We start from the raw sequence: 23,500 nt of genomic DNA, 5'->3' as shown, positions 1-23,500 counted from the left end.
CTAAATATTGCTAAAGTAACTCCTATATAGCCTACATAAAAATGGATCTAAAAAAGCTGCAGCAACTACAGACCAATATCAATCCTGTCACAGTTTACAAAAGTATTTGAAAAAGGCCTGTTTGGCTAAATGCACAAATATCTAGCAAAAAAGGACCTCATTACACCTCACCAATTTGGTTTTAAGCCAGAGTATTTCACTTCACTTCTGTTTCAAACGTTTGTGATGACATTTTAGCAAACCTTGACAACAACAAAAAACACCTGTTCAGTATTTCTTGATCGTGCTAAGGCTTTTAATACAGTCGACCATACTGTTCTCATAAAAAAAATTAGAAAAGTGTGGATTTCGAGGCCATCCCAACAGTTGTTAAAAAGTTACATCAGCAACCGTCAACAATACACAGTTGTAAATAGTGTTCCGTCCACTTTTAGAAAAGTTACGTGTGAAGTTCCCCAAGGTTCAACATTAGGACCGCTTCTCTTTTTGTTGTATATAAATGATCTGCCTAACTCAACAAAAATGAATGTTAAATTATTTGCTGATGACACTAATCTAATGATGGCAGACAAATGTGAGAATGACTTACAACAAAATGTGAACACAGAACTTGAAAAAGTTTTCACTTGGATGAAACTTAACAGGCTATCAATAAATGTTACAAAAACAGAATACATGCTTACTACAAACAAAATACAAATAAATGATTATTAACATTAAGATTGGGAGTAAACCAATTCAGCAAAAATATCAAATCAAGTAGCCTGCTTGGTGTCTATATTGATAATAAGTTAACGTGGATACACCACATAGAACAAGTTCGTGGGAAGGTTGCAAAGGGTTCTTGGGCACTCTTAAAACTGAGAAATTATGTGAATTCAGATACATTGACAATCGCTTATTAAACTTCAATTTACTCCCACCATCAATATTGCGTTACTAGCTTGGGTAAAGCTTGCAACAAAGTTCTAGACCCTCTCAAAAAAATGCAAAAAAAAAAAAATAATAATAATTACAAAAAGCGATTATAAAGCCCATACCAGTCCATTAGTTTTCTAAATGAATATCTTAAAGCTGGAAGATATATGTACACTAGAAATAAGAAAACACATGTTCAGAGTCTGCATGAACCTGTACCCTTCTGCCTACTGTGCATTGTTCACAAGTTCTCCACTCATCCACAACCATAACACTGGATATCAATCAAACAATAATTATTTTGTGAATCGCACTAATACATAATTTGGCACAAAATCCATACAAGTATTTGGACCAGTGGTGTGGTCAGAGATTCCAAGCAATATCAAAAAGTTATCTTTTTATGATTTCAAAAAACATAGCAAAGCATCAGCTTTGCAAAGTAATGATACTTCATAAGTGGTGGTGTCCAATTGTCCATCTGTGATTTTCATCATTGATGTTCGTTGGAAAATCTCGTATAGGCTATAAATTATTCTATGAAGCTGACAATTAATTGCAAGTTACAAATCGAAGAATTAGTCTTGTTTGTGTTTTCTTTTTTGATTGTAACCGATTTGGTTAAATTTTTGATTAGTTTCATAACTGAAATTATTCATTCCAGGGTGGCAACTGACTAATAGACCGTATGGTCGTTTCGTTGTCTCCCTATCAATAACAAAACCAAAACATTGTATGTATTATTTTTTATGTCACTTTTGTGTTTTGTTTTTTGATAAATAAAAAATGGATTGATTGATGGATAGAAATCCACTAGTGAGCCCTCATATTTAATGTTGCTGCTTAAAAATAAGACAAGAAAGCATTTAAATTCGTAAACTCTTTCAATGTCGGAAAATATTTACATTCATCATTTTAGCAAAGAGTCGACAACTCTTAAGACTTTCTACAAAAAAAAAGAGTTAGTCCTAATAAGCTATGCTGACAATGCAGTAGCGAATGTAGAAAAAAGTCGGGGAAATTAAAAAAAGAATTAAAGGTTTCTGGGGGGCTTGCCCTCCATAAATTTTGGCAATATAATCTTGTTTCGGTTATTTGTTAGGCACTTTTAGAAACAAAAATGTTTTTTTTATCAAAACGCACCCTTAGTATGTAACCAAACTTATTAAATAAAAATTGGATTGGGATAGAAGGTTTGGTTTAAAATGTAAGTTAACTTACCATTTTAATAAAATTCATTCACGATCACAAAAGGATTTCAATAATTTATTTCTTGAAAGTTTATAGACTATAGCCCAGTGTGGTGTAGTCTTTCAGCAGTCTAGAACTTAGAATATCTATGAATAAAATGTGGTTGAACGGGCGAAGCGAGCGAGAAAATTTTACAGAAATGGAAAATAAATTACGTATTTAATGTTACCGGTACCGTACATGTAAAGTTACAACCAAAAAAGGCTGCACAAACTAAATATGAGTAGATTCTTAGGCAGACGTGGGCTCTTACGCAGAAGTAGGCCCCCAGCAGAAGGTATGGGAAGCAGTAAATACGGCCTTGCATGATTAAGCTATTAAATATCTAGCTTCTGTAGCCGCTTTTTTATTTTTTAAACAGACTAAAATGAGTAGGCCCCTAATCAGCCGTGGACCCCCTGGCCGGGGGGTACGGGGGGCGGTTAACACGGGCCTGGGTAGGCTACTGGGCAGATTAGAAGCTTGCAGTATCAAAGACTCACTTCGTTTAATTTTTAATATTATATCAAATGAGTTGCATTTTAAATAGTTCTACTGGCTTCATGGTTGTGTTTCTGCCTGAAAAACTTAAGAATATACTGTACAGTAGAGATGCAGCGAACCCAAAATTTTTATCCGCACACCGCACCGCAACTGACTCATCTATCCGCGCACCGCACCGCACACCGCAATTTATCTGGAACTTTGACACTGCACCGCACCGCACACCGCAAATTACAAAATTAAAAAAAAATATTTTAACGAGTTATTGTTTAGAAAGTCAATTGTAGGAAAAAGCATCCATGGCATATAACTGGTAACCTAGTACCAATACAGTTGTGCACTAATTGGCCAGGCTAACCAGATCATATTCTCTTATCAGCAATGCATCTAAGTTCTAAGACATAATACAAACTAAGACAAATAGAATGTTCCTGGATCCAGTATCAGGACTTTTGAACACTTTTTGTAAGCAATAATGCAATTATAATGCCAGTGGCTATATGAACTACACACACAAGAGTAAAACTTATAGCCTGAACTCACTGGGCTAACTGATATAGTAAATAATGCGGTAGTTGCGCTAGGCCTATAGCCTGGTAACTGAGCTTATCAGCTAGGCTACTAACCAAAAACATTCGTACAGCTTCCCTGACAAGCAAGCCCTAAAACCCTGTCAACTGCAAGCCATTTGCAATTTGCATTTGCATAGCTTTCCATCTTAGGGTTTCCGAAGGGAAAAATAACTGATCCGTGTTTCCAATTTAAATTTGAAGTTTCATAGCTGATTCTTGAAAAGTTGAAAGTTTACGTTTACGAAAAATTAATTTCTTGAAAGTTTACGCGGCAAGCGGCGCGGCGCGGCTTTGTCATTTCAACCTTCCACGCGGCGCGGCGCGGCACGCGGCGAAAAAGTCAAAAGCGGCCGCGTACGCGGCGCGGCGCGGCGCGGCTTGCATCACTACTGTACAGTACAATAGCTACTCATCGAACTTTTTAAAGACAACAATCTCAAGTTTACATAATCAAGAAGTGGGTCTTATCTTTTTAGTATTCGTGAAGCAAGGAATATCCATCACTATCAGAGTGCCCTACCAAATTTTTCTTTGTTGTAGCTGTAACCAGGGGCGTAGTCAGGGGGGAAAAAGGGGCAATTCTCCCTCTCCACCCAAAATTTTTTACATAAAAATTTTGCACTCTTTTACATCATCATTTAACAAAGTATTACTTTTGATTTAGGCTGAAATTGCTCTCAAATTGCACAATTTTAAAGTAATTTTTTCAAACATTTTTGGGAGAGGCCCCCCAATAACCCCTATGAGCGCTCCGTCTTCAGTAACTCATTGCCGGCCTCACTCACATCTGCAAAAATACTTATTTGCTGCCTTGAAATTCTGTGCTGGCTGTAACTAAATCAAAACCAAAGAACAGCCTGAAAGCGGACCCTCTTAATACTTTATTGAGTGTAGGCTACTGGTCTACAAAAGAAGATTGTTTTTTTTTGCGGTTTGGACTGTGACAACTGATTTCAGGTAATTTTGGGGTGCTGAATCCGAATCTGAACTCAGATGTTTACTATCACATCAAATTTTTGAGATATGATAACAAAAATACTTTATTTTTGCCAAAAGTGAAAGATTTGGCGTTGCGTTTACTACCAACATATGTAGTGATATAGCGAAAGGTTACTGTTAGACAGGCCAAAACAGCTTGAAATCGTGTAGACCAGTGAATATACAATGTGCAAGCTCAACTTTTGCATTAACAGTAACTTGTGGCTTGTGGATACGTTGTTTTTTTTATATGTTGATTCGTTTGGTCACTCATAACATCTCATTGTGAGTAGCATAAAAAAATGACTATAAAAGTGGTTCGCGAACTGAAAAAGGTTGAGAAGCACTGATGTAGGCTACTGTAGAGTAACGTTGTTTACAATGGTAACTCATTTAAAACTAGAAATGAAATCATAAAACGGTTAAATCCATGTGGAAAAGAATAACTTGCCGACAGGCTAAATATTAACTCTTTATCTTGCAGACTGGAACGCCGCCGCAAGTTGCATGCTACTGTTACGATCCCGTATCTACGCCGAATATAAACGATTCATTTTGTGACGCAAGCTGTCCAGTAGAAACAAGCTTAACTTGTGGATCAGGGGACTCCGTTTATGCATCTGTTTACGTTGGTGGTAAGTTTGTATCTTTCGACTGTTTTAGATTTTATTGAATTGTAGCCTGCACAAACATATTGACGATAAAGCAGCAGATAAGGTGCTTGCTTTCTAACCGTGCAATCCTGGTTCAATTCCAAGCTCTAGCAGGTTGTTGAAAAAAAGCACTGCTTACCTCTATCCAGGGTGTAATAAGTTGGGAAGGGTTATTTTCTGAGGGAAGGGCAGTCGGAAGAAAAATTTAATCACTCTCGACTAAACTGGTTTAAACTCTAAACTAAAACTGCTGTTGAAAAAACTTTAACTCTGAAACTCTCTAAAACTAATTCTACTAAAACTGAACTAACTCTAAACTAATTAAAACTTATCTGAACTATTCTAAAACTCTCTCTAGCCTACTTTAAAACTTCAAGAACTCTCGAACTCTCGAAAAAACTGGTCAATCTATTAATTATTATCTATAGCAGCGGTTCTCATCCGGGGGTCGGCGGACCTTCAATAGATCCCCAAAGCATATATTTCTGGGGGTTTGTGAAAGTTCTGAGTTTCCAGCATGATTGATAAATTATGACATTTAGAAATTGGCTGAGCTATGTTTGTGTATTTCAGTTGTTGTTGTTGTATCCAGGCTTACGCCCACTGGTTAAAGAATTAGAAAGCAAGGAGGCCAATCTTCGTGTCTACCTTCAGACAAGGCTTTGAGTGTCCTACGAAAAAGACAGCGTCGAAACTTATGAAACATTAGGAGACTTTAGACATTTCCATTAGGAGACGCAATATACCAAAAAGTCAGATTAAATTTTTTAGGGGCCGCGACCGCTTCGAAGGTACCAAAAAGAGTCCGCCAAAAAGGATTAATAATCACCGTTCTTTTATTTAGAAGTAATGTAATGTAAGAAGCTTAATGCAATCAGTGGTGCCGAAGTAGGGGAGGATGGGGGGATATATCCCCCCCAATATTTTGGCAGCATCCCCCCCCAATAATTCAGAAAAAAATATTGACTATGAAGTTGTAGGCCTACTTCGATTTAGTTGTTTGCAAGAATCTCGAGTTGCTGTTGTTTTTCTTTTATTGACGTTTGATCACAGTTCTAAATTGTCTTTGATTTGACGCTAGACATTGAAGGACCTTCATTGAAGGTATTAAGGACGAGTTGAACCAGGCCACTGCACTGCAGTAATGAAGAAACTGCAGAAACATATTTGGGACTTGTGCTGATTTTGAAGCCTTAGGCACTTATAGAGCAATTTAGTATCACGTTGCAAGGAGAAAAGCTTGACATTGACTCCTGTGAAGAGCTGTTTCAGACCCTGAAAATCACTCGAGAGAAATATCGTGATTTGGAGTTTGAGAACAATTACAAAAATGCAGTTTCACTTCCGGAAAAATTTGCTGCTAATTTTATCACGCCTTTGCAAGCACCACGACAAAGAAGAGTCCCTGAAAGATTGGGTGGAAGCTCGATGGCAGCTACTGCAGACACTCAACTGCACTATAAAATACTTTACAATCAGTTTATGGACAGAGTTATCTCTGAGCTGACCGAACGGTTTGAAAGCAGCCTGAATTCCGATTCGACAAAGTGTAAAGAACTTGCACGAATTTTCAAGACCGGCTTAGTTCCTGAAATGGTCAAAAATTATCCAGAGCTGCAGTCTTCGAAATTAGCATATTTTTACTTGGGCAAAAACGTTGCCGAGGCTAAACGGCAAAAATTGAAATTGTCTCGGCAATTACTGTGAACATTTATTACGAAAAGATTGTACCAAAACATGTAAAACGAGAAGCGAAAAATAGACTAGAGTAGTCTATCACGACCGCATTGTTTGATTTGTTGCGATGCAATAATACCAAAAGTAGCGATGAAGCGACCAACGCGATACCCACGCTGTTACGGTAATTCACGTTAAATAACTCTCGAGGGGGGGAGTAAGTTAATTTTGGGTTGATGCAACGTTCGAGTCAGCACAAATCGATTTAATTTTCCCGACGGGTTATATTGCATAACAATAACAACAATGCCCAATAAAAAAATACGTTTGTTTTACATTAATTCGACATCTAGCGACGTTGAATTATCATAAAATAACGTTAATTGCGCAACCAGGTACCGGTAATAAATTAATAGCTCTCTGCGAGAAGATTGCCTCGATTTACGTATAAGCTAACATAATTTCGGCACAATTGAGACACGGGAGCAACACAAAGCCTGTTTGATAAAGAACTAGTCAGAATCGGTATCATCAGATGCTGTATCAGCTGGACGAGATAACAGAAAGCGAGGCGCAATAAGGAGTAGATGCTTACAATAACTTGACGTCTACCGGCGTTAAATCAATGCAAATAGGATGATATTTCTATAAAAGATTCAATTTTACCAGCTGGGCATGCGACTAAGCGCGCCGGCGAAGTAGGAAGTAAGTAACCCAAATAAAACATCCAGCAATAGTAAGATGGAATCAACATCCTAGTCTGGTTTAGTCTAAGAAAATTAGTTTTTTTTGTAATCTTGTGGTCCTTACAAGCGCTCGTGTGGCTTCAGCATTTTTATTGCCGACGCTAATGCGCCATTCATGCATCTGCGTCGGCAATCACCTCGGCAATTGCCGATTGCCGACGCTAATTTCGAAGACTGGAGCTGAATAGACAATCGATGAGTTATCAAATTGATTCATTCCACAAGGCAACAGGAGCAAAATATCTGTACGATGCTAAAAGAGCTTACCAGGCATTGTCCGAGTTGGTAAAACCTCTCTATTCTCAAATACTCCAGCTGATTAAGATCCTCTTTATTTGCCCGGTAAGCTCTGCTGCTTGTGAGAGGTCGTTTTCCAATCTTCGTAGATTGAAAACCTGCCTGAGAAATACTTTGGGACAAGAAAGGTTACATGCTAGCATTGTTTGCAACATTCACCAAAATATTCTTTTAATGACATCAGCATAAATGACATTGCTAATGAGTTTTCAATGCGCAGCGCGCACTACCGTAAGACGCAATATGTTCGGTTGTAACAAGTTCTTGTGATGTGTTTGAAAGCTAGTATTTTTGTCATAAATTTGCAGATGTTCTTCTGTTGCTTCGATTGTTTTCAGTCTCCTGACTAGTGACTTCGTCCTATAGTGCGCACTAAGTGTAGTGATTCTAGTGAAGGAGAGCGCAAGAAGAAAAGTATAACTTCTGTTTTTTATAAAAACTAAGTGTTTATTGGATGGTCAACAATTGGTCATAGGTTCGAATCCCGCTGGAGGTACCAATTTTTATTTGCTTGTTTCTTAATCTTGCAGCAGTCATTCACAAGAGCTCTGGTAGCGTTTTTATCTCCATGATTTCTTGTCTGTATATTATGCTGTTAGCAGCTAATTTACCGAGGTCCGGTGATTGTTTAATAAACTTAAAACCAGTACCACTAAAATTGTATATAAAAGTATGCATCCCCACAATGTTCAAAATCGTCTAAAATTTGATAAAATTTTGATTTATCCCCCCAATCCTCAACTAACTTCGGCACCACTGAATGCGATGAGGAACTTATTTTCTCATCTTTTGATGCTTGGTAGGCTATCAATTGTTCACCCTATGTACTCATGAAACAGTTATAGCCTATCCCACAAACATTACACACCAAGTACAAAAAGGCAACATTCGTCAGATTCGGATTCTTTTTATTTGGTTTAGCACTACATCATGTATACATCAATTGATCTATAGCTACATAGATAAATACATTAAATGTGGTAGGCCTACTGGTATTAGGACGACAGCAAAAGACTACAGGGTTAACGAAGTCAGCTGTCATCCAGTCTATAATCTAAATGTATGAACAGCTTTTTCTGGACTGTCATTCTGACTTCAAAACCTAATAAGGAGAGCTTTTTGGTTTAGTACTTTGACTTTTGTTAAGTAGTTTTGCTTCGACCAATCCCAATCAGTAATAGCGTAATAGGCAAGTGTAATTGTGTATGTATGATAATGACATCATCATGTTTCTTGTTCTAATTTCAGCGACATTGTTGGGAAATGCCGCAGTATCCGGCTGCCATGACTTGACTTACGTCAGTGAGCTTGAAGCATGTCGAACCAGCATGGCTGCACAGATTGGTGCCATTGAAAACATGCGGCCTATAATCCTCAACGAAACTCTAATGATGTTCTTCTACATGGAGGCCGTTTGTACGTATTATGTTGTAATCTTTTTATGCATTGGATCAGGGCCGTTGCAATGATAGTTTGGAACCGGTAGCCTGCTATTGAGATCCTCGGGTCCCAAAACAAGACACTACTAGAAAACGCAGTAATCTCAAACCAAGTGATGGTTTCTTTAAGTTCCGGCCCCCCTGGAAAGGTTATGAGCCCCTAAAATTGTCTCGGTTTCGGATCCAAAAACTCCTTGAACCCCTTGTCAACGCTATTGCATTGAATGACTATCCTTACAAGAAGAAACAGTCTGTTACTGTTGTCATTCAGAAAATGATATGGTAGTGTTGTACCATAACTGTAAAACCTAAAATTAATTAAAATTTCAAGCCTTCAAAATTAAGTTTTGTAGCTTTTGTGGCTGATGATACGACTTTTCCTCTGGAAATTAGTCACAGATTGTTACAGTACTTAGTAAAAACTATCTGATAAAGTTAAATAGTAATGCTTACAATAATAACTAATGTTTACAAAATCAGCAAAACATTATTACTGAAAAGTCGGTTTGATATCAAACTTAAATATTAGCCCACAAAGACAAGGTGGTTTAGAACTCAAAGATTTTTATCTGATACGCTTCAGAATTTGGTCTTCAGAATTTGGTCTTCAGAATCTTGAACATCTGCCTGATGAAAGTTTCCTCAAAAGCGTAAGACTGAAAGCTTCGATTTACGAGCCGTTTACTTATCCATGTAGCACTAGTATTATTACAAAACAATATTCGTAGTAAAAGCTGTAGCCTGTTTGTATCTCTGTTCAGTTCAGCAGACCATAGACCTAGGAAGGGCTGTAGACATTGCTATCTAGAGCAGTGTAACCTCCTGTTCATCACCAGAGAAATTGAAGGCCATAGTCGAAGGGGCGCGGCTACACAATCGCCGACATGCCTTTAAGTGTTTCGCTAAAGACAATACATCTCTGTAGGCCTAATGACTAGAAACTGGAATCTAATAGATTTGGATTCTTTTTATTTGGTTTAGCACTACATTGAACGTGGTGCTGGTCATAGCATCTTTTGTTGGGAAACGCCGCAGTATCTGACTGTCACAACTTAACATACGTCAGTGAACTTGAGAAGTGTCGAGCCGGCCTTGCCCCGCAGTTTGATGTCATTGAGAGAATGACAATCCTCAACGAAACTCAAATGATGTTCTACTACATGACGCCTATTTGTACGTATGACGTAGTGGATCATTATTAATACATTAGATGCTCATTGGCGCGGTGGGATGGCGCAGCGGGTAAGGCGCTCGCTTTCCAATCATGCAATCCTGGTTCGACTCCCCGCTTATGCTGGTTGTTGAAAAAACACCGCTCACCTCTACCCAGGGTGTTCATCCCCGATTGCTTGGATGCAAGTATGGGACTCACCAGATGCTTATTCTTACAAGAATACAAGAACACAAGTTTGTTGCTACTGTCCGTAAAAACTTGAACATTGTCATAGATTTAACAAAAATAAATAAAACATAACCGGTAAGAAAAAAAGAACGACTGTGTTTTACGAAAAAGGGAAAATAAGAAGACCATTTTCATTGTTGTCTCTCTTTTTACTCTTTCGTTGTCGTTTTTTTCCTACTCTTTTTTAGATAAACTTTTATCCTTTCTTTTTGTTAAATCTGCGCCCATGTTTGAGTTTTCACCGACAATAGCAACAAATTGTCTAAGATCTAGTGTAGATAATGTACTGTCAAGGTGCTACCTACCTTAAAAACTCAATTTTGTTGCCTTTTTTGATGACTAAGCGACTTTTATCAGTTGAAATATCTGATGAAATTTTATAGTAACCAATTATTATAGTTCTAAAATTGAATTCGTAATAATAATCACCAGGAGCGTATCCGGCAAAAAATTTTGGGTGGAGAGGCAAATAAGTATTATTGCACATGTCAGTGAACCCTACAAAGAGTTGGCGAAAGCAAAGCATCCAGAGGGGGTCTGGTCAAAACATTAAATTTTTTTTTTATAATTGCGCATTCTGAAAGTAATTTTGGCCTAAATCGTAAAACTACGTCAAATTATGCCGCAACACAAGGTAAATTGTTTATTCAAAATATTAAAAAAAAGGGGAATTGCCTCCCTTGCTCCCCTTGACTACGCCCTTGCAATCACATATGTTTTTAGTGGTTCAACGTTTGGTGGCCTACTATATTTGCCAATAGATTTTCAAATACAGAGGGATGAAAGATTTTCCATTTGATAAAAACGTTCATTTTTATACAAAGCAGATATGTAAAATATCGCATCTCTAAAATCGGATCTATTTTGTAAGCCGGTCTGTAGTTGGACAAAAATACTGCTCTAAACACATTAAAGACTTGCAGTACCTTTTCTATCAAGATATAGCGAAACAATACGTAGGCTACCCTTGACAGACCAAAATCAGACTTTAAACACACCGAGATATTATCTATTCTCATAGCCGTTGGGGGGGGGACAAAATTTACCCAAATTTTTACTTTGCAACTATATTTTATCAACTCAGCAATTTACAATTCTTTACACTTTGCCCAAATTCGTGATGTTTTTTATTGTAGCGGGGAGCGAACGCCTCTCTCCCTGCACCCCCATCTCCTACGGCTATGTCTGTTCTCGTCGAACCAATAATCTCCCGATTTAAAACTTCTGACGTCATAGTTATGTGTATGTGATTGACGGCTCTAAAGTCGTAGTGCACGCGTAAGTAGACCAAGCTAGCTTACCAATTGGTGATAGTCATACAATAAATATATTTATGTGAATGTCCATGTGAATTTATCCATGTGAAAGGACATTTTCATGAAATTGTTTAAATTCCAAGTGCAATTTCCTGTGTTGTTCCACCGAGGCGTAGATACAAAATGCCGCATAGCATCACAAAAGTCATGAATTCTCTGTTTCTACGCCATCTTGGTCGGCTCAAACGAAAGATGACTTACAGCGTGAATACATACTCCTAGAGTTCAATGTAACTTACAGTGTCTCATTATATTGACACATATTTGCTTAAAATTGATTGCCCTCATTTGTAGATGCGCCTGATCAGTGTACAGTGACACCTAGCGGTTGTTGGATGAACCCAGACAACCCGCTTGTTAATGCTACATGCTCGTTCAACAGCACCAACGGACATCGCACATGTGATTGTCCAGTTGGCTATGAAGATGCAGTGCCAGTGAATGCTTCGCTCACATACATACCCGGAACCAACTGCACAGGTGTGTAACCCGATGATAAAATAAAATTTCATCTCAAACAGTATCCTAAAGTAAGAAGTTTTTGTCTTAAAAAAAATTGTTTGATTTGGTTGTTTGTTTTGTTTATTTTGTTGATAAAATTGTTATGATCTCCAGTATGAATATAACGTTTTTCCAGAGTTAGTTTAACCTGCCTTTGATCCATGCAAAAAAACTATGCAACATTTTTCTATATTGTGCAGTGTGCACCATGGTGTGTTTCATATGGCTTTGCAGTGCGGTTGAGATGATGTTTTAGGTCCAGTGCCAACGAGAGGCCAGAACCCCATAAACAAGCCATTTTTAATCAAATTAATAGAGCACTAAAGAATAGGCTGTGATTTTTTGTTTCCAGACCCACTGGAAAGATTTTGTGGCCATCAAATGATGTCAAACCTAGGTCCAAAACTACCTTCTGGACCCACTATCACCGCTAGGGCCTTTGTTGACATAAAATGAAATAATAGACTATAATACAATTTTGTGTTAGTTTTTCATGTATATTTGCAGTCAGTTATTAACACATAAACAGACATAACTCAGCAACACCTTTACAACAACAAAGTTATAAACACTTCAGTGAAATAAGACAGTGAGGACGGTTAAGCTAGATTTTCAGTCAGCTCATAAAGGTTTAACGTTGCTAAATTATGGTGACATAGAAAACGAAGGAAATTCGTAGCAAGAAGGCATGTCCTGACAGCATTATGGCAGATAACAAACAATTCTTACTTTAAAAGCTTTTATTAAAGAGCTCTACTCTATGCTCAAGTTGTTGGTTATATATTAGCAATCAAGCCAGCAATCAAGCCTAGTCAGTTTTTAAGCAGGGCTGCCAGACAAGTCTGGATCAATCGCACTTAGCCTAAATCGACAAAAATGCTTTTTTTTCTTGCTTTTATTTCAATGCGAAGTGTTTGATTTTTTTAATTGAATTTAAATTTTGTTGCTTTATGTCAGTGGAAAAGTGACAAAAACTGTCATAAATTGTTATTTTAGGCTCAAACTTTGTAATGATACGTCGTCTGGATTTGATTTTTGTTAAATTTCGTCTGAAGAAAACATTATTGACCTATTGTGTTATTCGGTTACACTCAATTATTTCTCATTTACCTTCTATTCAATTTGTTTGTCAAATTATATGGTCACATTGCGCTAGTTTCATGCAGCCTAACAGGTACCACTGAGAGTCACTCAGCCATTTCTTTTATGACAGAACAATAGGCCTAGGCTATACCTTTTTTTTAAATTGTGATTATTTTGTATTGTAATACTGTTACTGAAAATGTTTTTACTTGTAGCCTTGAACTATTTATTGGCTTGAACTTTTCTTGGTTGCACTGAAGTTTAAACGTCCTTGTTACAAGAGTTTATTGATTTCAAAAGTTTTTCCTATTTTTAATCACCCGGAATAAAGTTTATATTTGAATAAAACGACAGGACTTCACTTAAGGATCGCAGCAGCACATGATTTTTTTTTCTTTCATTAATATTACTGAACATCAGCCTATCTTGTTTCAACGTAATTTGCCGATGCTTGACATTTGTCACATTAAGAACTGGGAAGCAGCTGACTCGATGACTGATATAGTCTTTCGCTGCTTCCTGTCTGTTGTGGTATTTAGATAGCTATGGTACTATTTTATTCGTATTGTTTATAATTGTACCGTACTATTGTCGCAACAGACGAAATAAAAGGTTTCTCTCTCTCTCTCTCTCTATTATCAACATGCATTATTGCAAAGTAACATACTGATGATGAATATTTTTTTTAATTATTATTTTTAGCATTATTATTATCATTACAGCATTGTGACTCAATTTCCAATAAAGTAATAATAATAACATTTATTTTTAATTTACAGACATCGATGAATGCATCGACAACACCACATGCACAGCCTACGAGTCAACCTGTGAAAACACGGCGGGAAGCTTCAAGTGCGTTTGTAACTTTGGATTCATTGACGTCAATAGCGACGGCAGTTTCTGTAACGCGTCAATAGACGAATGTCTTCTGCCAATTGATCCTATTTGCGATAAAAACGCTCTGTGCACTAGGCTTGGTAAGTTTTTGAAGAGTATGTATTTTAAGTTTTCAGCCACACATCGAAGGCTTGTCAATGCTACAGAGTCATTCGAGTTTTATGGAACTTGAAATTCTCGAAGTGTTTTCATTACTTTCTACAAATTCGGTGTTTTAATTTTCTGTCGTCTTTATTTTTGTATTCAGCAAAACGCAAAGTCTGTCTTCTAAATTCTTGGACTTCCATGACAATAACTAGCAGATCTTCAAAGTTTTGCTGTCACTAGTAACTTATGATATTGCTGCTACAGCAGAAAAAAAAATCTAAGTGTGTTTTCAAAAAAAATAGTCAATTCTATAATCAAGGTTTGAATGTTTTCAAAGTTTAAGATTTTTCGTAACATTAATTTTGAATATAATAATAGCAGGAATACTTATTCATCCGAGGCCGTCGTTTGGTTTAGGCAAGGAAATTGAAGACGAAAAAGAAGTATTAATTTCATTTTTAGCGGAGTATAAGTTAAGAACTAGGTTATAAATGTACAAACTCATAAGATGAATCGCAGACTTTAATTAATTGCCATAAACAAGTTAATGTGACACAAACAAAAATGCATCATTAAATGACAGCCTTTTAATTTCACTATCAGGATTTTAAGTATGGTGATTACTGATTAGTCTTTAGCGTGTGGTCACCACCAGCTATTAAGCTCTTAACTCGAGATTATCATTCTCCTTACTTTAGTACAAATACTGAAATTTAGACGTAAAAGTTTTCGGTACTCTGAAACTAAAATGTTTTATTTTCTCTTCTTTTATGGATTTTGTTTTTATTTGGATTGTTGTCGACGGTGCAGATGTTAGTCCCCCACATCACTCTGTCAGCAACACCTTCTTCCTTATCTCCTTCTATTTTTAGATCTTCTGCCACACAGACTCTCCATCTTCATTTCGGCTTTTCTCGCTTTCTTTTGCCAACTTTCAATTATTTCATTCTTTTTCTGCCATAATTTCTGCATCTCTTTATGACATGACCCAACCATTTAAGGCTTGTCTCTCAGCTTATCTTTCACCCCTCCGGCTTGCTTTTGTTTGCTGATATTTTTTGGTCCTGCTTTGTCTACCCCACAGGCCATGTTCCTTATTATAGTCATGAAAATCAGCAACAGAATGGAAGATTGTAGGCGATTGTTACAGATTCTTTTCTTTTCGATTCCTCCACCAAACAGTGCAAAACAACTTCATTCTTGCTCGTGCAAACCGGGCTACGGTGGTTCCAAAGAAAAGCAAATGATCCCGAATAAAAAAATTTAATGTGCACAGCGTTGAAATACATTTGAAGTTTGTCACGATCAGCTAGTTAAACTTACAATTGGTGTCATTAGATAAACTTAATCGCCTGTTGCTTCCACCAGACAGTGGAGAACCCCGCCATACTTGCACTTGTAATTCGGGCTTCAGTGGTTCGGGAGAAACTTGTACCGATGTCAACGAATGTATGGACCCCACACCACCTTGTGGGGATAATGCAACTTGTGTTAACACCGTAGGAAGTTTTGATTGTTTTTGTGATGACGGCACAATTATGGAAATGAATGGTGCTTGTGTTACACCCCAAGGTAGGCTAATAAAGTCATAATAATTGATGGTGTTGATTTGACAGCCTAAAGTTTAAGTGCAGATTACATCGAAAAATGATGCATTTGTTCGAACCGCATCTGAATTAGAATCAAGGGAATTACAGAAAGCAAAATTGTGATATTTGCATTGTTATTATGTCACTGAGTAGCTTAATTAGATTGTGTTTGAAATTGACAGTTGGCGGGTGTTTTGAGTTTTCATTTAATAATTTCCAATAATGCAAATATAATACACACTAAAACAAATGCAATAATAGGCTACAAACTAAAACTTCTTAAATAAAATTAAAGTTTATTTCAAGATGGCGTATTATCCGTATTGCAGTGTTTAGTCATTTCCTGCAGTCAATATTATTGAAGGCTACTCTAAAATCAAAGAGTTGCCTCAGTAGCACTTCGACTACAAGCAAAGTGCTTGCTTTCCAAACTTTTTGCGATAAAAACTTCAAAATTACTTTTTTTGTCCAAATAATTTCTTTACTTTCTTTGTCCAAATTTTCTTATATTTAATCCATCATAATTATATACCTGGTGCGACTGACTTATTCTTTTTTGCAGTAATTGTACCTTGCCAAGGAGTAGATCCAACTAACTACGACAGAAAAGTACTATGGGGGACATCTTGCTCTGTGGCCATCCTTCTTAATTGCACGGACAACAGTATGTGATTATCAATATGCTTAGCAGCATTTTAAAGTAAATAAGTATTTTCAAGGTTTCTAGTAATACATTAGTTCTGTAGAGAGCTGTGGAGTCGAACAGTCGGAAGGATCTTATTTGGTTGACATTGCAACAAAGAAACTAGATTCTCTATCTTTCCAAATTGTTAAAACTAAGCCTTATTTTGAATGTGAAGCAAAATCCTGGAGGCATTGCAAGTTAATAGTCGATATTCTGAGCTACATAGACAGTTCTATGCCAGCGGTTTCTCCTGCCTTGTTCCTTTTTCTTGAATGTTTTTGGTATTGAAACTGTCTTTCACTGATTAATTACCTTTTAAACTTAAAGCAATACGTTTTTAGAAATTAGAAATTTTTTTTGGTTTTAATTTGTCTGACACTGCCAATGAAAGTTAAAACTATGCTTGTAACATGTTTTTGTTGTTGCAAAATTAAAACATTTTTTCTATTATGACATTTTTCTTTTGGATTTTTAAGCCGGTTATGCTCTATATACAATCAGTTTAGATTTTTAGATGATTTTCAAGTGGTTGAATTTATGAAAATGAAATCTAAAACATGATAAACATCCAATTCTGGGATTGTTATATTGCTGCAAATTTCTAGGCGGCAGTAACAGTAAGCCTAAAAGACCGTCAACTAAATATCGCTTATAATATTCATCATCATTTAAAGGTGGCACCTTCGATGGAGAGAGAGTGGAGGTTGAAAGCATGACCAACGCTGCTTGCGTTAACGACCAATTGGTGACAACTTTGACTTCTTCCTTTCTTATGCAAAACCTAGGTGCCTTAGACAGGGATGGAGGAAGGTCTTTGTTGAACTCTCAAGTAGAATGCACAGGCGAAGAATTCAACATTAAGTAATGTTATAATTACAACAAGCATAAAGTTTGGAAACTTTTATGGCAAAAATGCAATAAGTGACATGCTAGAAATAAGTTAAGCTAAACTAGCAGCTGTGTGTTGGTTAACTCGAAGGTAGCTTACATATGGACCAGGGCACTGCTACTCTCACTAAAAACCTAATACTTTTTGACATCATAGCCTACCATGTATTGGCTAAACAGATTTTCTTTCTAATCTACATACTTTCTTGTTGTTAATAGTATGGAGTGCTAAAGAAAGCATAAAATTATGTCCACCTTGCATAAGTGGCAAAATTTGCAAAGTTTGCAAGGCGATAAATTATTCAACAACAGTATGTTAGAAAGAATCACAGCGACCGAAGATTGACTTGTTCACTTTTGCTCTAGGTTTGATCGAAGCGTTGCCAATTTTGCAAGATTCAACTTAGGAAACCTTTTCTTGGGAGGATACGGAGATTTTGCAGCAGCAAAAGCTGCTTATGGAGATAAAAGCGAATGCAAGGGGCAACCATGGTACCAAGATGGCATCCAATACAAGTTTGGGGTGGCAGACGATTCCTCTGCATGTGGAACCCGACATATTGAAACCGTATATAATGAATTCTGAATTATTTTTTTTATATAAATCTAAAGACATTTTATTGCTGCTTTGAGTTTGAAGTTATTTAAATTTTAGAATGTTTAGTAGAAATGTTGTGTCGGTATGATAAAAATTCTTTTATCGTGATTTTGATTTGATAAAAAGGATTTGATAAAAAGGTGGAAGAAATATTTGTAAACAATTAAAATGTCATATGATCCCAATAGGTAACTCAGGACCAGGAAAAAATGGTATCTGCTGTTTGAGATTACAGTAAACTTCATAGGTTAGGGTGATGTCCAAATTGGGATTCGCCTTATATCTAATGCATCAACTTTCTTTAAACTATTAGGCTATTTGAAAACAAACTGCAGTTTAATCAACAAAGTAGCCTACCAAAGTGTGCTGTTTCAGATTATGCATTGAGCCCATGGTGTTCCGTAAACGATAGTCGGATGTTCAGCAAGAGATTTAGCAAGGACTAGAGAGGATTAATTGAAATTATTTTATTTATTTTTAAATATGTAACCTATACTCTCTCAGTCATGTAACTCTCAATTTTGTTGTTGTTGTATATGTTCAACATAGGGCGCTACAGGGTTAATTTAACTAGTGTTCTATAAAACACCAGTCGAAAATCAGAATCACAAGAGGTTTCCATTTTACTTTCTGCATTCCTATCCAAATATCAAGTTTGTGCTCAACCAAACAGGCCCAAATATCGCACTGAGAAAAACTGAAAGTGAATGCATTGTTTGTTTCTCTGCAGATGTCTTTACATACGCCTCACGTCGCATTTAGACTGTATAAATGCATGAGCAATCTAGTTTAATGCGTCAGCTTTAACATAAAACGATATGGTTTCTGACTTCGTAATGAAAGAAGCTTGATGGCACGAAGCATTTTGACTAGAAAGTGCTGCCAGACCTTTCTAGTGCAAACTTTTGTCTATTATTTTGTATTCCAGTCAGTGTTTTGATTTGGCCGATTTGTGTAAACAGTGTTCAAAAAATACAAAAGTTCTTAATCAACTTTTTCGAGTGGACTTAATATAATCACCGCACACAGAGTTGCCAGACGTGACTAATTTTAGTCCAAGCGAACCGGTTGCTAACTAGATTGAGTCTCACCAAGGATCCAATCTTTGCTTATTTGAAAGGAAAAATATAAACATCTCACTCATATCAAAGGTGCAATCCGTTCCAGAGAAGTATTGCTGCAAACTAAATATTTTATTAACTGTTCTAGGAGACTGAAATAACCTACACAAACGCCGTGCGAGGCCAATTGGATACTGGTGGCACCACAGTCGTTTCCCGACTTCTTGATTTTTTTATTGGCTTTTCCTGCGTTTACAACAGAAGGAGCAACGTTGCTACAAATAGTTTCTTCGTGTATTCTGCACGACGTAAGAGGTATTCCACTCACAAGAATAAAACTTTATGGCCTTTTAATATTTTATTTTACAACAGTTTAACAAAAAAATTAGTTAATATTAACATAAAAAAGTAAGTTTATTTCGAAGGGTTGTGCTCAATTTCCTTCTTAAAATTCTAATCATGCGAACATAGTTCGACTCCCGGCTTAAGCTAGACTAATTGTTGATAAACCTTGTTCAAATCTACTCATGGTGCAACAAAGTTGGTAGACGTAATTGCTAAGCTAAAGGCCAAGAAGTAGCCCCCTACTCTGGTTAGTGCTAACAGTTGTCTGCTGTGAGAACCTTATCTTCTCATTCTTCAAAGTTCAATTACTGAGTATCGAACCTTGAGCTTCCTGTGTCGGCTAATGTCAATTTACACATATCAATAGTCAATTTTTTGCTTTACTTTATTATAAAGGGACGTTGAAATGTCTGCTTCAATCGTCCTTCCCGACAAACAAGTTGAAATAGAAATGGCGCTTTACAAAGACCGAGGCCTCTCAGAGCCTTACTCACCAACTATGCAGCTGAACGCAGGAGAGCTCATCTATGTCGACGTCAGCTTGCCAACTGATTATGGAGGAAGGTTTGAAGTTCAGATTTTGCGTTGCTGGCAGACAGCAACTCGCGACGGGCGAGGAGACGTGTTCAATAACATTATATCAAATGGGTGAGTAACAAAGCAAGGGTCTGGAAAAAGGTAAAAGCGACAAAACGCGAACTATAAAACATGTTGGAGACCGATATGATTCATTAAAAGTCATGTTGTACGTAACAATAAATTATCACGTCACAACAAACGAACCATTGTTCTTGTATAGATGTGAAAAAGATCAATTTACTCAAAATGGAAACGTCCTTCTTCCAAGTCCAGATGGTTCATCAGTGAGATTTGGCTTCCCAGTAAAATCCATAGAAGGCAACAGTGAGAATATTTACGTCTCCTGCATGCTGGACGTGTTGGACAAGCAAACCTACGCGAACTTTAACCAGGTGGGTTGGTTTACCTGGGTACGACTTCATCATAGGCTTGTTAAAAAAAAAACACAGCTTAATTTAAATCAAGGCTGCCAACTCAAATTCAAAAAATGGATTTTTTTAAATTTGATCATCAAACATCAATGAACTGAAATCGGAGAATTCGATTCAGTTTGAGTTCACTAATTAAAACTGAAGAAAACAATTTTGAAAAGTTAAAAATAGAGATTTCAATTATTCTACCCTTGTAAAATATGCTTTGTGAACATAAATCTGGATATATTCATAAATTGGTTAAGTTCTATACCCTGGTAGAGACACAGCTGTACCAGAAGCGTTCGTTTTCTTAAAACCAACGCTTTAAAGTTTTTAGGATCAACCAAACCAAGTTTTTTAATTGGATTATGAGGATGTCTGTGTATTTGCGTTGTTGTTGTTGTCACTTTGTTTTTGTTTTTGAGGAAGTATTTGTCTGATGCAATATGTTCTTTGTGTTTCGACTCATGTACAATACATAGCTTAGAGTCATGATAGTATGTGATAGTCATGACAGAGTCATGACAGTCATGGGTTTCTTTCATGTCCGCTTTTCTTTCTCCATCCTATTATTATTATTATGACTGCTCATCCCCATCAATATTGGAACTGGCAAATTCAATCCACAACACTTTTCATTAGGCTGTCATTCATTACTACAGGTGTGCTTTTCTCTGTTTTTGGTTTATTTTTTGCTATTTGTTTTTTGGGCTTTGTGGCCGAGCTAACTACTGACATATAACCTACTACATGATTTTCCATTCAGGCACGTTTTAAACCTTTCAAGGTTTTGCCACCTTTTCCCATTCATTAACGTGCTGGTAGGTCTATATCGATTTTTGTAGTTAGTATCTTTTTCGTTCCGGACGCGTTAATGACGAAAAATAAAATGATTGATGATTGATTGATTGATGATAGTATCAAAATGTGACATTTTTTCCCACAGAGATGCAACGCATTGACTCCAAACCCGTCCACATTTCGAGCTGACATCTTTATGAAGGTTGTCACCGTTGGTCCCGTTTCTGTGCGTGATGTTTGTGGAGGAACCCACAACGGAGGATGTCAACAATCCTGTTCTGTGACGCCACAACAGACACCACTTTGTTATTGTTTATCTGGCTTCGAAGTTGACTCAGCAGACCCCACACAATGTCGATGTAAGCACGATATCATGTTTTGTTTCAATCTTTTTGTGCTTGGCTCCAGTATTTGAACAGCGAATCAAACTTGCAGGAAAATTAAAAAAATCTCCGCAGAAGATTTGACTTTTTATGGCAATTTTCTTGATATACTTTGACACCCACCCAACACAACCACCTAACAAATATTTAAACCTGAAAATGTAGTTTTCTTATATCTTCAATTGTATCGTTATTATTAATTATGTCACCATAACCAACTTTCTTACAATACCGGTACAGTACAAATTTAAATTGTAATTTTATCGTTAATGATAATGTATATAGGCCTAAGCTATAATTATATTAGCATACAGTATAATACATTACCATGCTATTATTACTATTATTATGATTAATATATTATGAATTATATTATTATATTAACCTTATATTAGCTTATACAGCTTATATTATTATAATTTTGCAGTGTCAAATCCTGTATCTCCAACCTTCCCTTCACAAATCTATTGGTACTACTATGTGATCCCAATCCTCATCTTGTTCTTACTGATCGCTCTCATCGGGCTAGCCATCTATAAGGTGAAGAAATCCCGGAGCTCCCACTCAGGAAAATATGTCTTGACGGAGGCGGAGGAAGCTTCAACATCCTAGGAACCAAATAGCTTTCTTCAATAAATAGACACACTGAGAATAGCAATAAACTGTTTGATGTATTTGAATGTTCAAGTATGTTCATAGTATACAGTAGTTATCTTTGTTGACTACGTTGCTATAGTTTGAGAAGGTATAATCTATAATAACTTGCAGTTGTTGTCAGAAGACTGTTCTCGTTTGTTTCTGATATTTCAATTATCACTTCACAATCGCTAACAGACAATACTAAAAGCCTAACAAGAAAAACGGTGATAACCTATTTAGTAACCAAAGAGAAATATCTATTCTGCAATACAAGGTTCCCACACAGACGAATATGCCTTGACAGAGGCGGGCGCAACTTCAACATCCGAATAACTCTACAACGTTCTTCATTAAACTAACAAAATGATATTGAAAATGAATTGTTATACGTATTAATATAATCAGAACTTACCATGTAAACTATGCTTTGGTTTATTATATTTATCAAGATGCTTTGTTTCCTAATAATACATTGTGTTATTGCTTATCATACACATTTATTGCAGAATAAAATTATAGCTGTCAGCGGTAGAACAGAAAAGGGTCTAAAATTCTATTGGAGCCCGATTTTCCTTAGTTTTATGTTGGTGATTATTTGAAGAATTAGTCAATCAAATGTTTGTTTTGGAATAATTAATTAAACTTTTTAAAATACAAACTTCATTCTGCCTTTTCCCTGAAGAAATGCTTCATGCATTTTTGTCAAATGTTTCTACTGCCTAACAACTTGAATTCTAAAAACATTTATGCTGCTACGTTGCTACCACATTCGACGTGCATTGTACTTGTAGTTATGAATTTCTGTGGTATTACAAGAAGGTTCTATCTCACAGTTTTTAAATGAACTCTTTTAAGCTTTTAAAGAAACCCTTTTCAGTCCAACGGGTAAGATCATCCCCCGATCTGGCAAAACCCAATATCAAACCCTGTGGCTGTCTCAGCAGATTTATGAGAAGTAAATGTGGATATACAGCCAGAATACGAAAGTTAATTTTGGAAAAAAAAATTCGGAAGGAAATGTTCTTGTTGCAGTAAAGGTAAGTCCCGTGCTTGATCTAAGCATAGGGGAATGAAAAGATAAGGTTCTCTTTGGAATAAGCTATTGGTACTAAGAAGAGTAGGGTGGCCAGTTCCTTTCTCTCGGCCGCCAATCCTTCAGCAATTATGCCCATCTAATTGATTACACCCTAGGTAGAGAGGTAAGCGGTGTTTTTCA

At 36.6% G+C, this 23,500-nt stretch overlaps 1 protein-coding gene across 1 annotated transcript in view; it reads left to right on the top strand.

Annotated features, from left to right (window-relative positions):
* Positions 1-23,106, top strand: part of LOC145766043 (uromodulin-like) — a 36,657-nt gene extending 13,551 nt beyond the window's left edge. The window contains exons 3-16 of the mRNA XM_082577697.1: positions 4,687-4,837; positions 8,824-8,987; positions 11,553-11,658; positions 12,027-12,212; positions 14,096-14,296; positions 15,672-15,875; positions 16,455-16,556; positions 17,252-17,438; positions 17,832-18,033; positions 19,273-19,439; positions 19,866-20,117; positions 20,269-20,440; positions 21,408-21,621; positions 22,073-23,106. Coding sequence (XP_082433823.1) covers positions 4,687-4,837; positions 8,824-8,987; positions 11,553-11,658; positions 12,027-12,212; positions 14,096-14,296; positions 15,672-15,875; positions 16,455-16,556; positions 17,252-17,438; positions 17,832-18,033; positions 19,273-19,439; positions 19,866-20,117; positions 20,269-20,440; positions 21,408-21,621; positions 22,073-22,257 — 2,493 coding nt within the window. The 3' untranslated portion in view covers positions 22,258-23,106. The remainder of the gene's footprint in view (positions 1-4,686; positions 4,838-8,823; positions 8,988-11,552; positions 11,659-12,026; positions 12,213-14,095; positions 14,297-15,671; positions 15,876-16,454; positions 16,557-17,251; positions 17,439-17,831; positions 18,034-19,272; positions 19,440-19,865; positions 20,118-20,268; positions 20,441-21,407; positions 21,622-22,072) is intronic.
* The last annotated feature ends 394 nt before the right edge of the window (positions 23,107-23,500 follow it).

Source organism: Aplidium turbinatum, chromosome 3 (assembly GCF_918807975.1).
Source record: "Aplidium turbinatum chromosome 3, kaAplTurb1.1, whole genome shotgun sequence".
In the NCBI taxonomy this organism is placed as follows: Eukaryota; Metazoa; Chordata; class Ascidiacea; order Aplousobranchia; family Polyclinidae; genus Aplidium; species Aplidium turbinatum.
The sequence above is the reverse complement of the archived record's forward strand: the minus strand, read 5'-3'. Positions and strand labels throughout refer to the sequence as shown.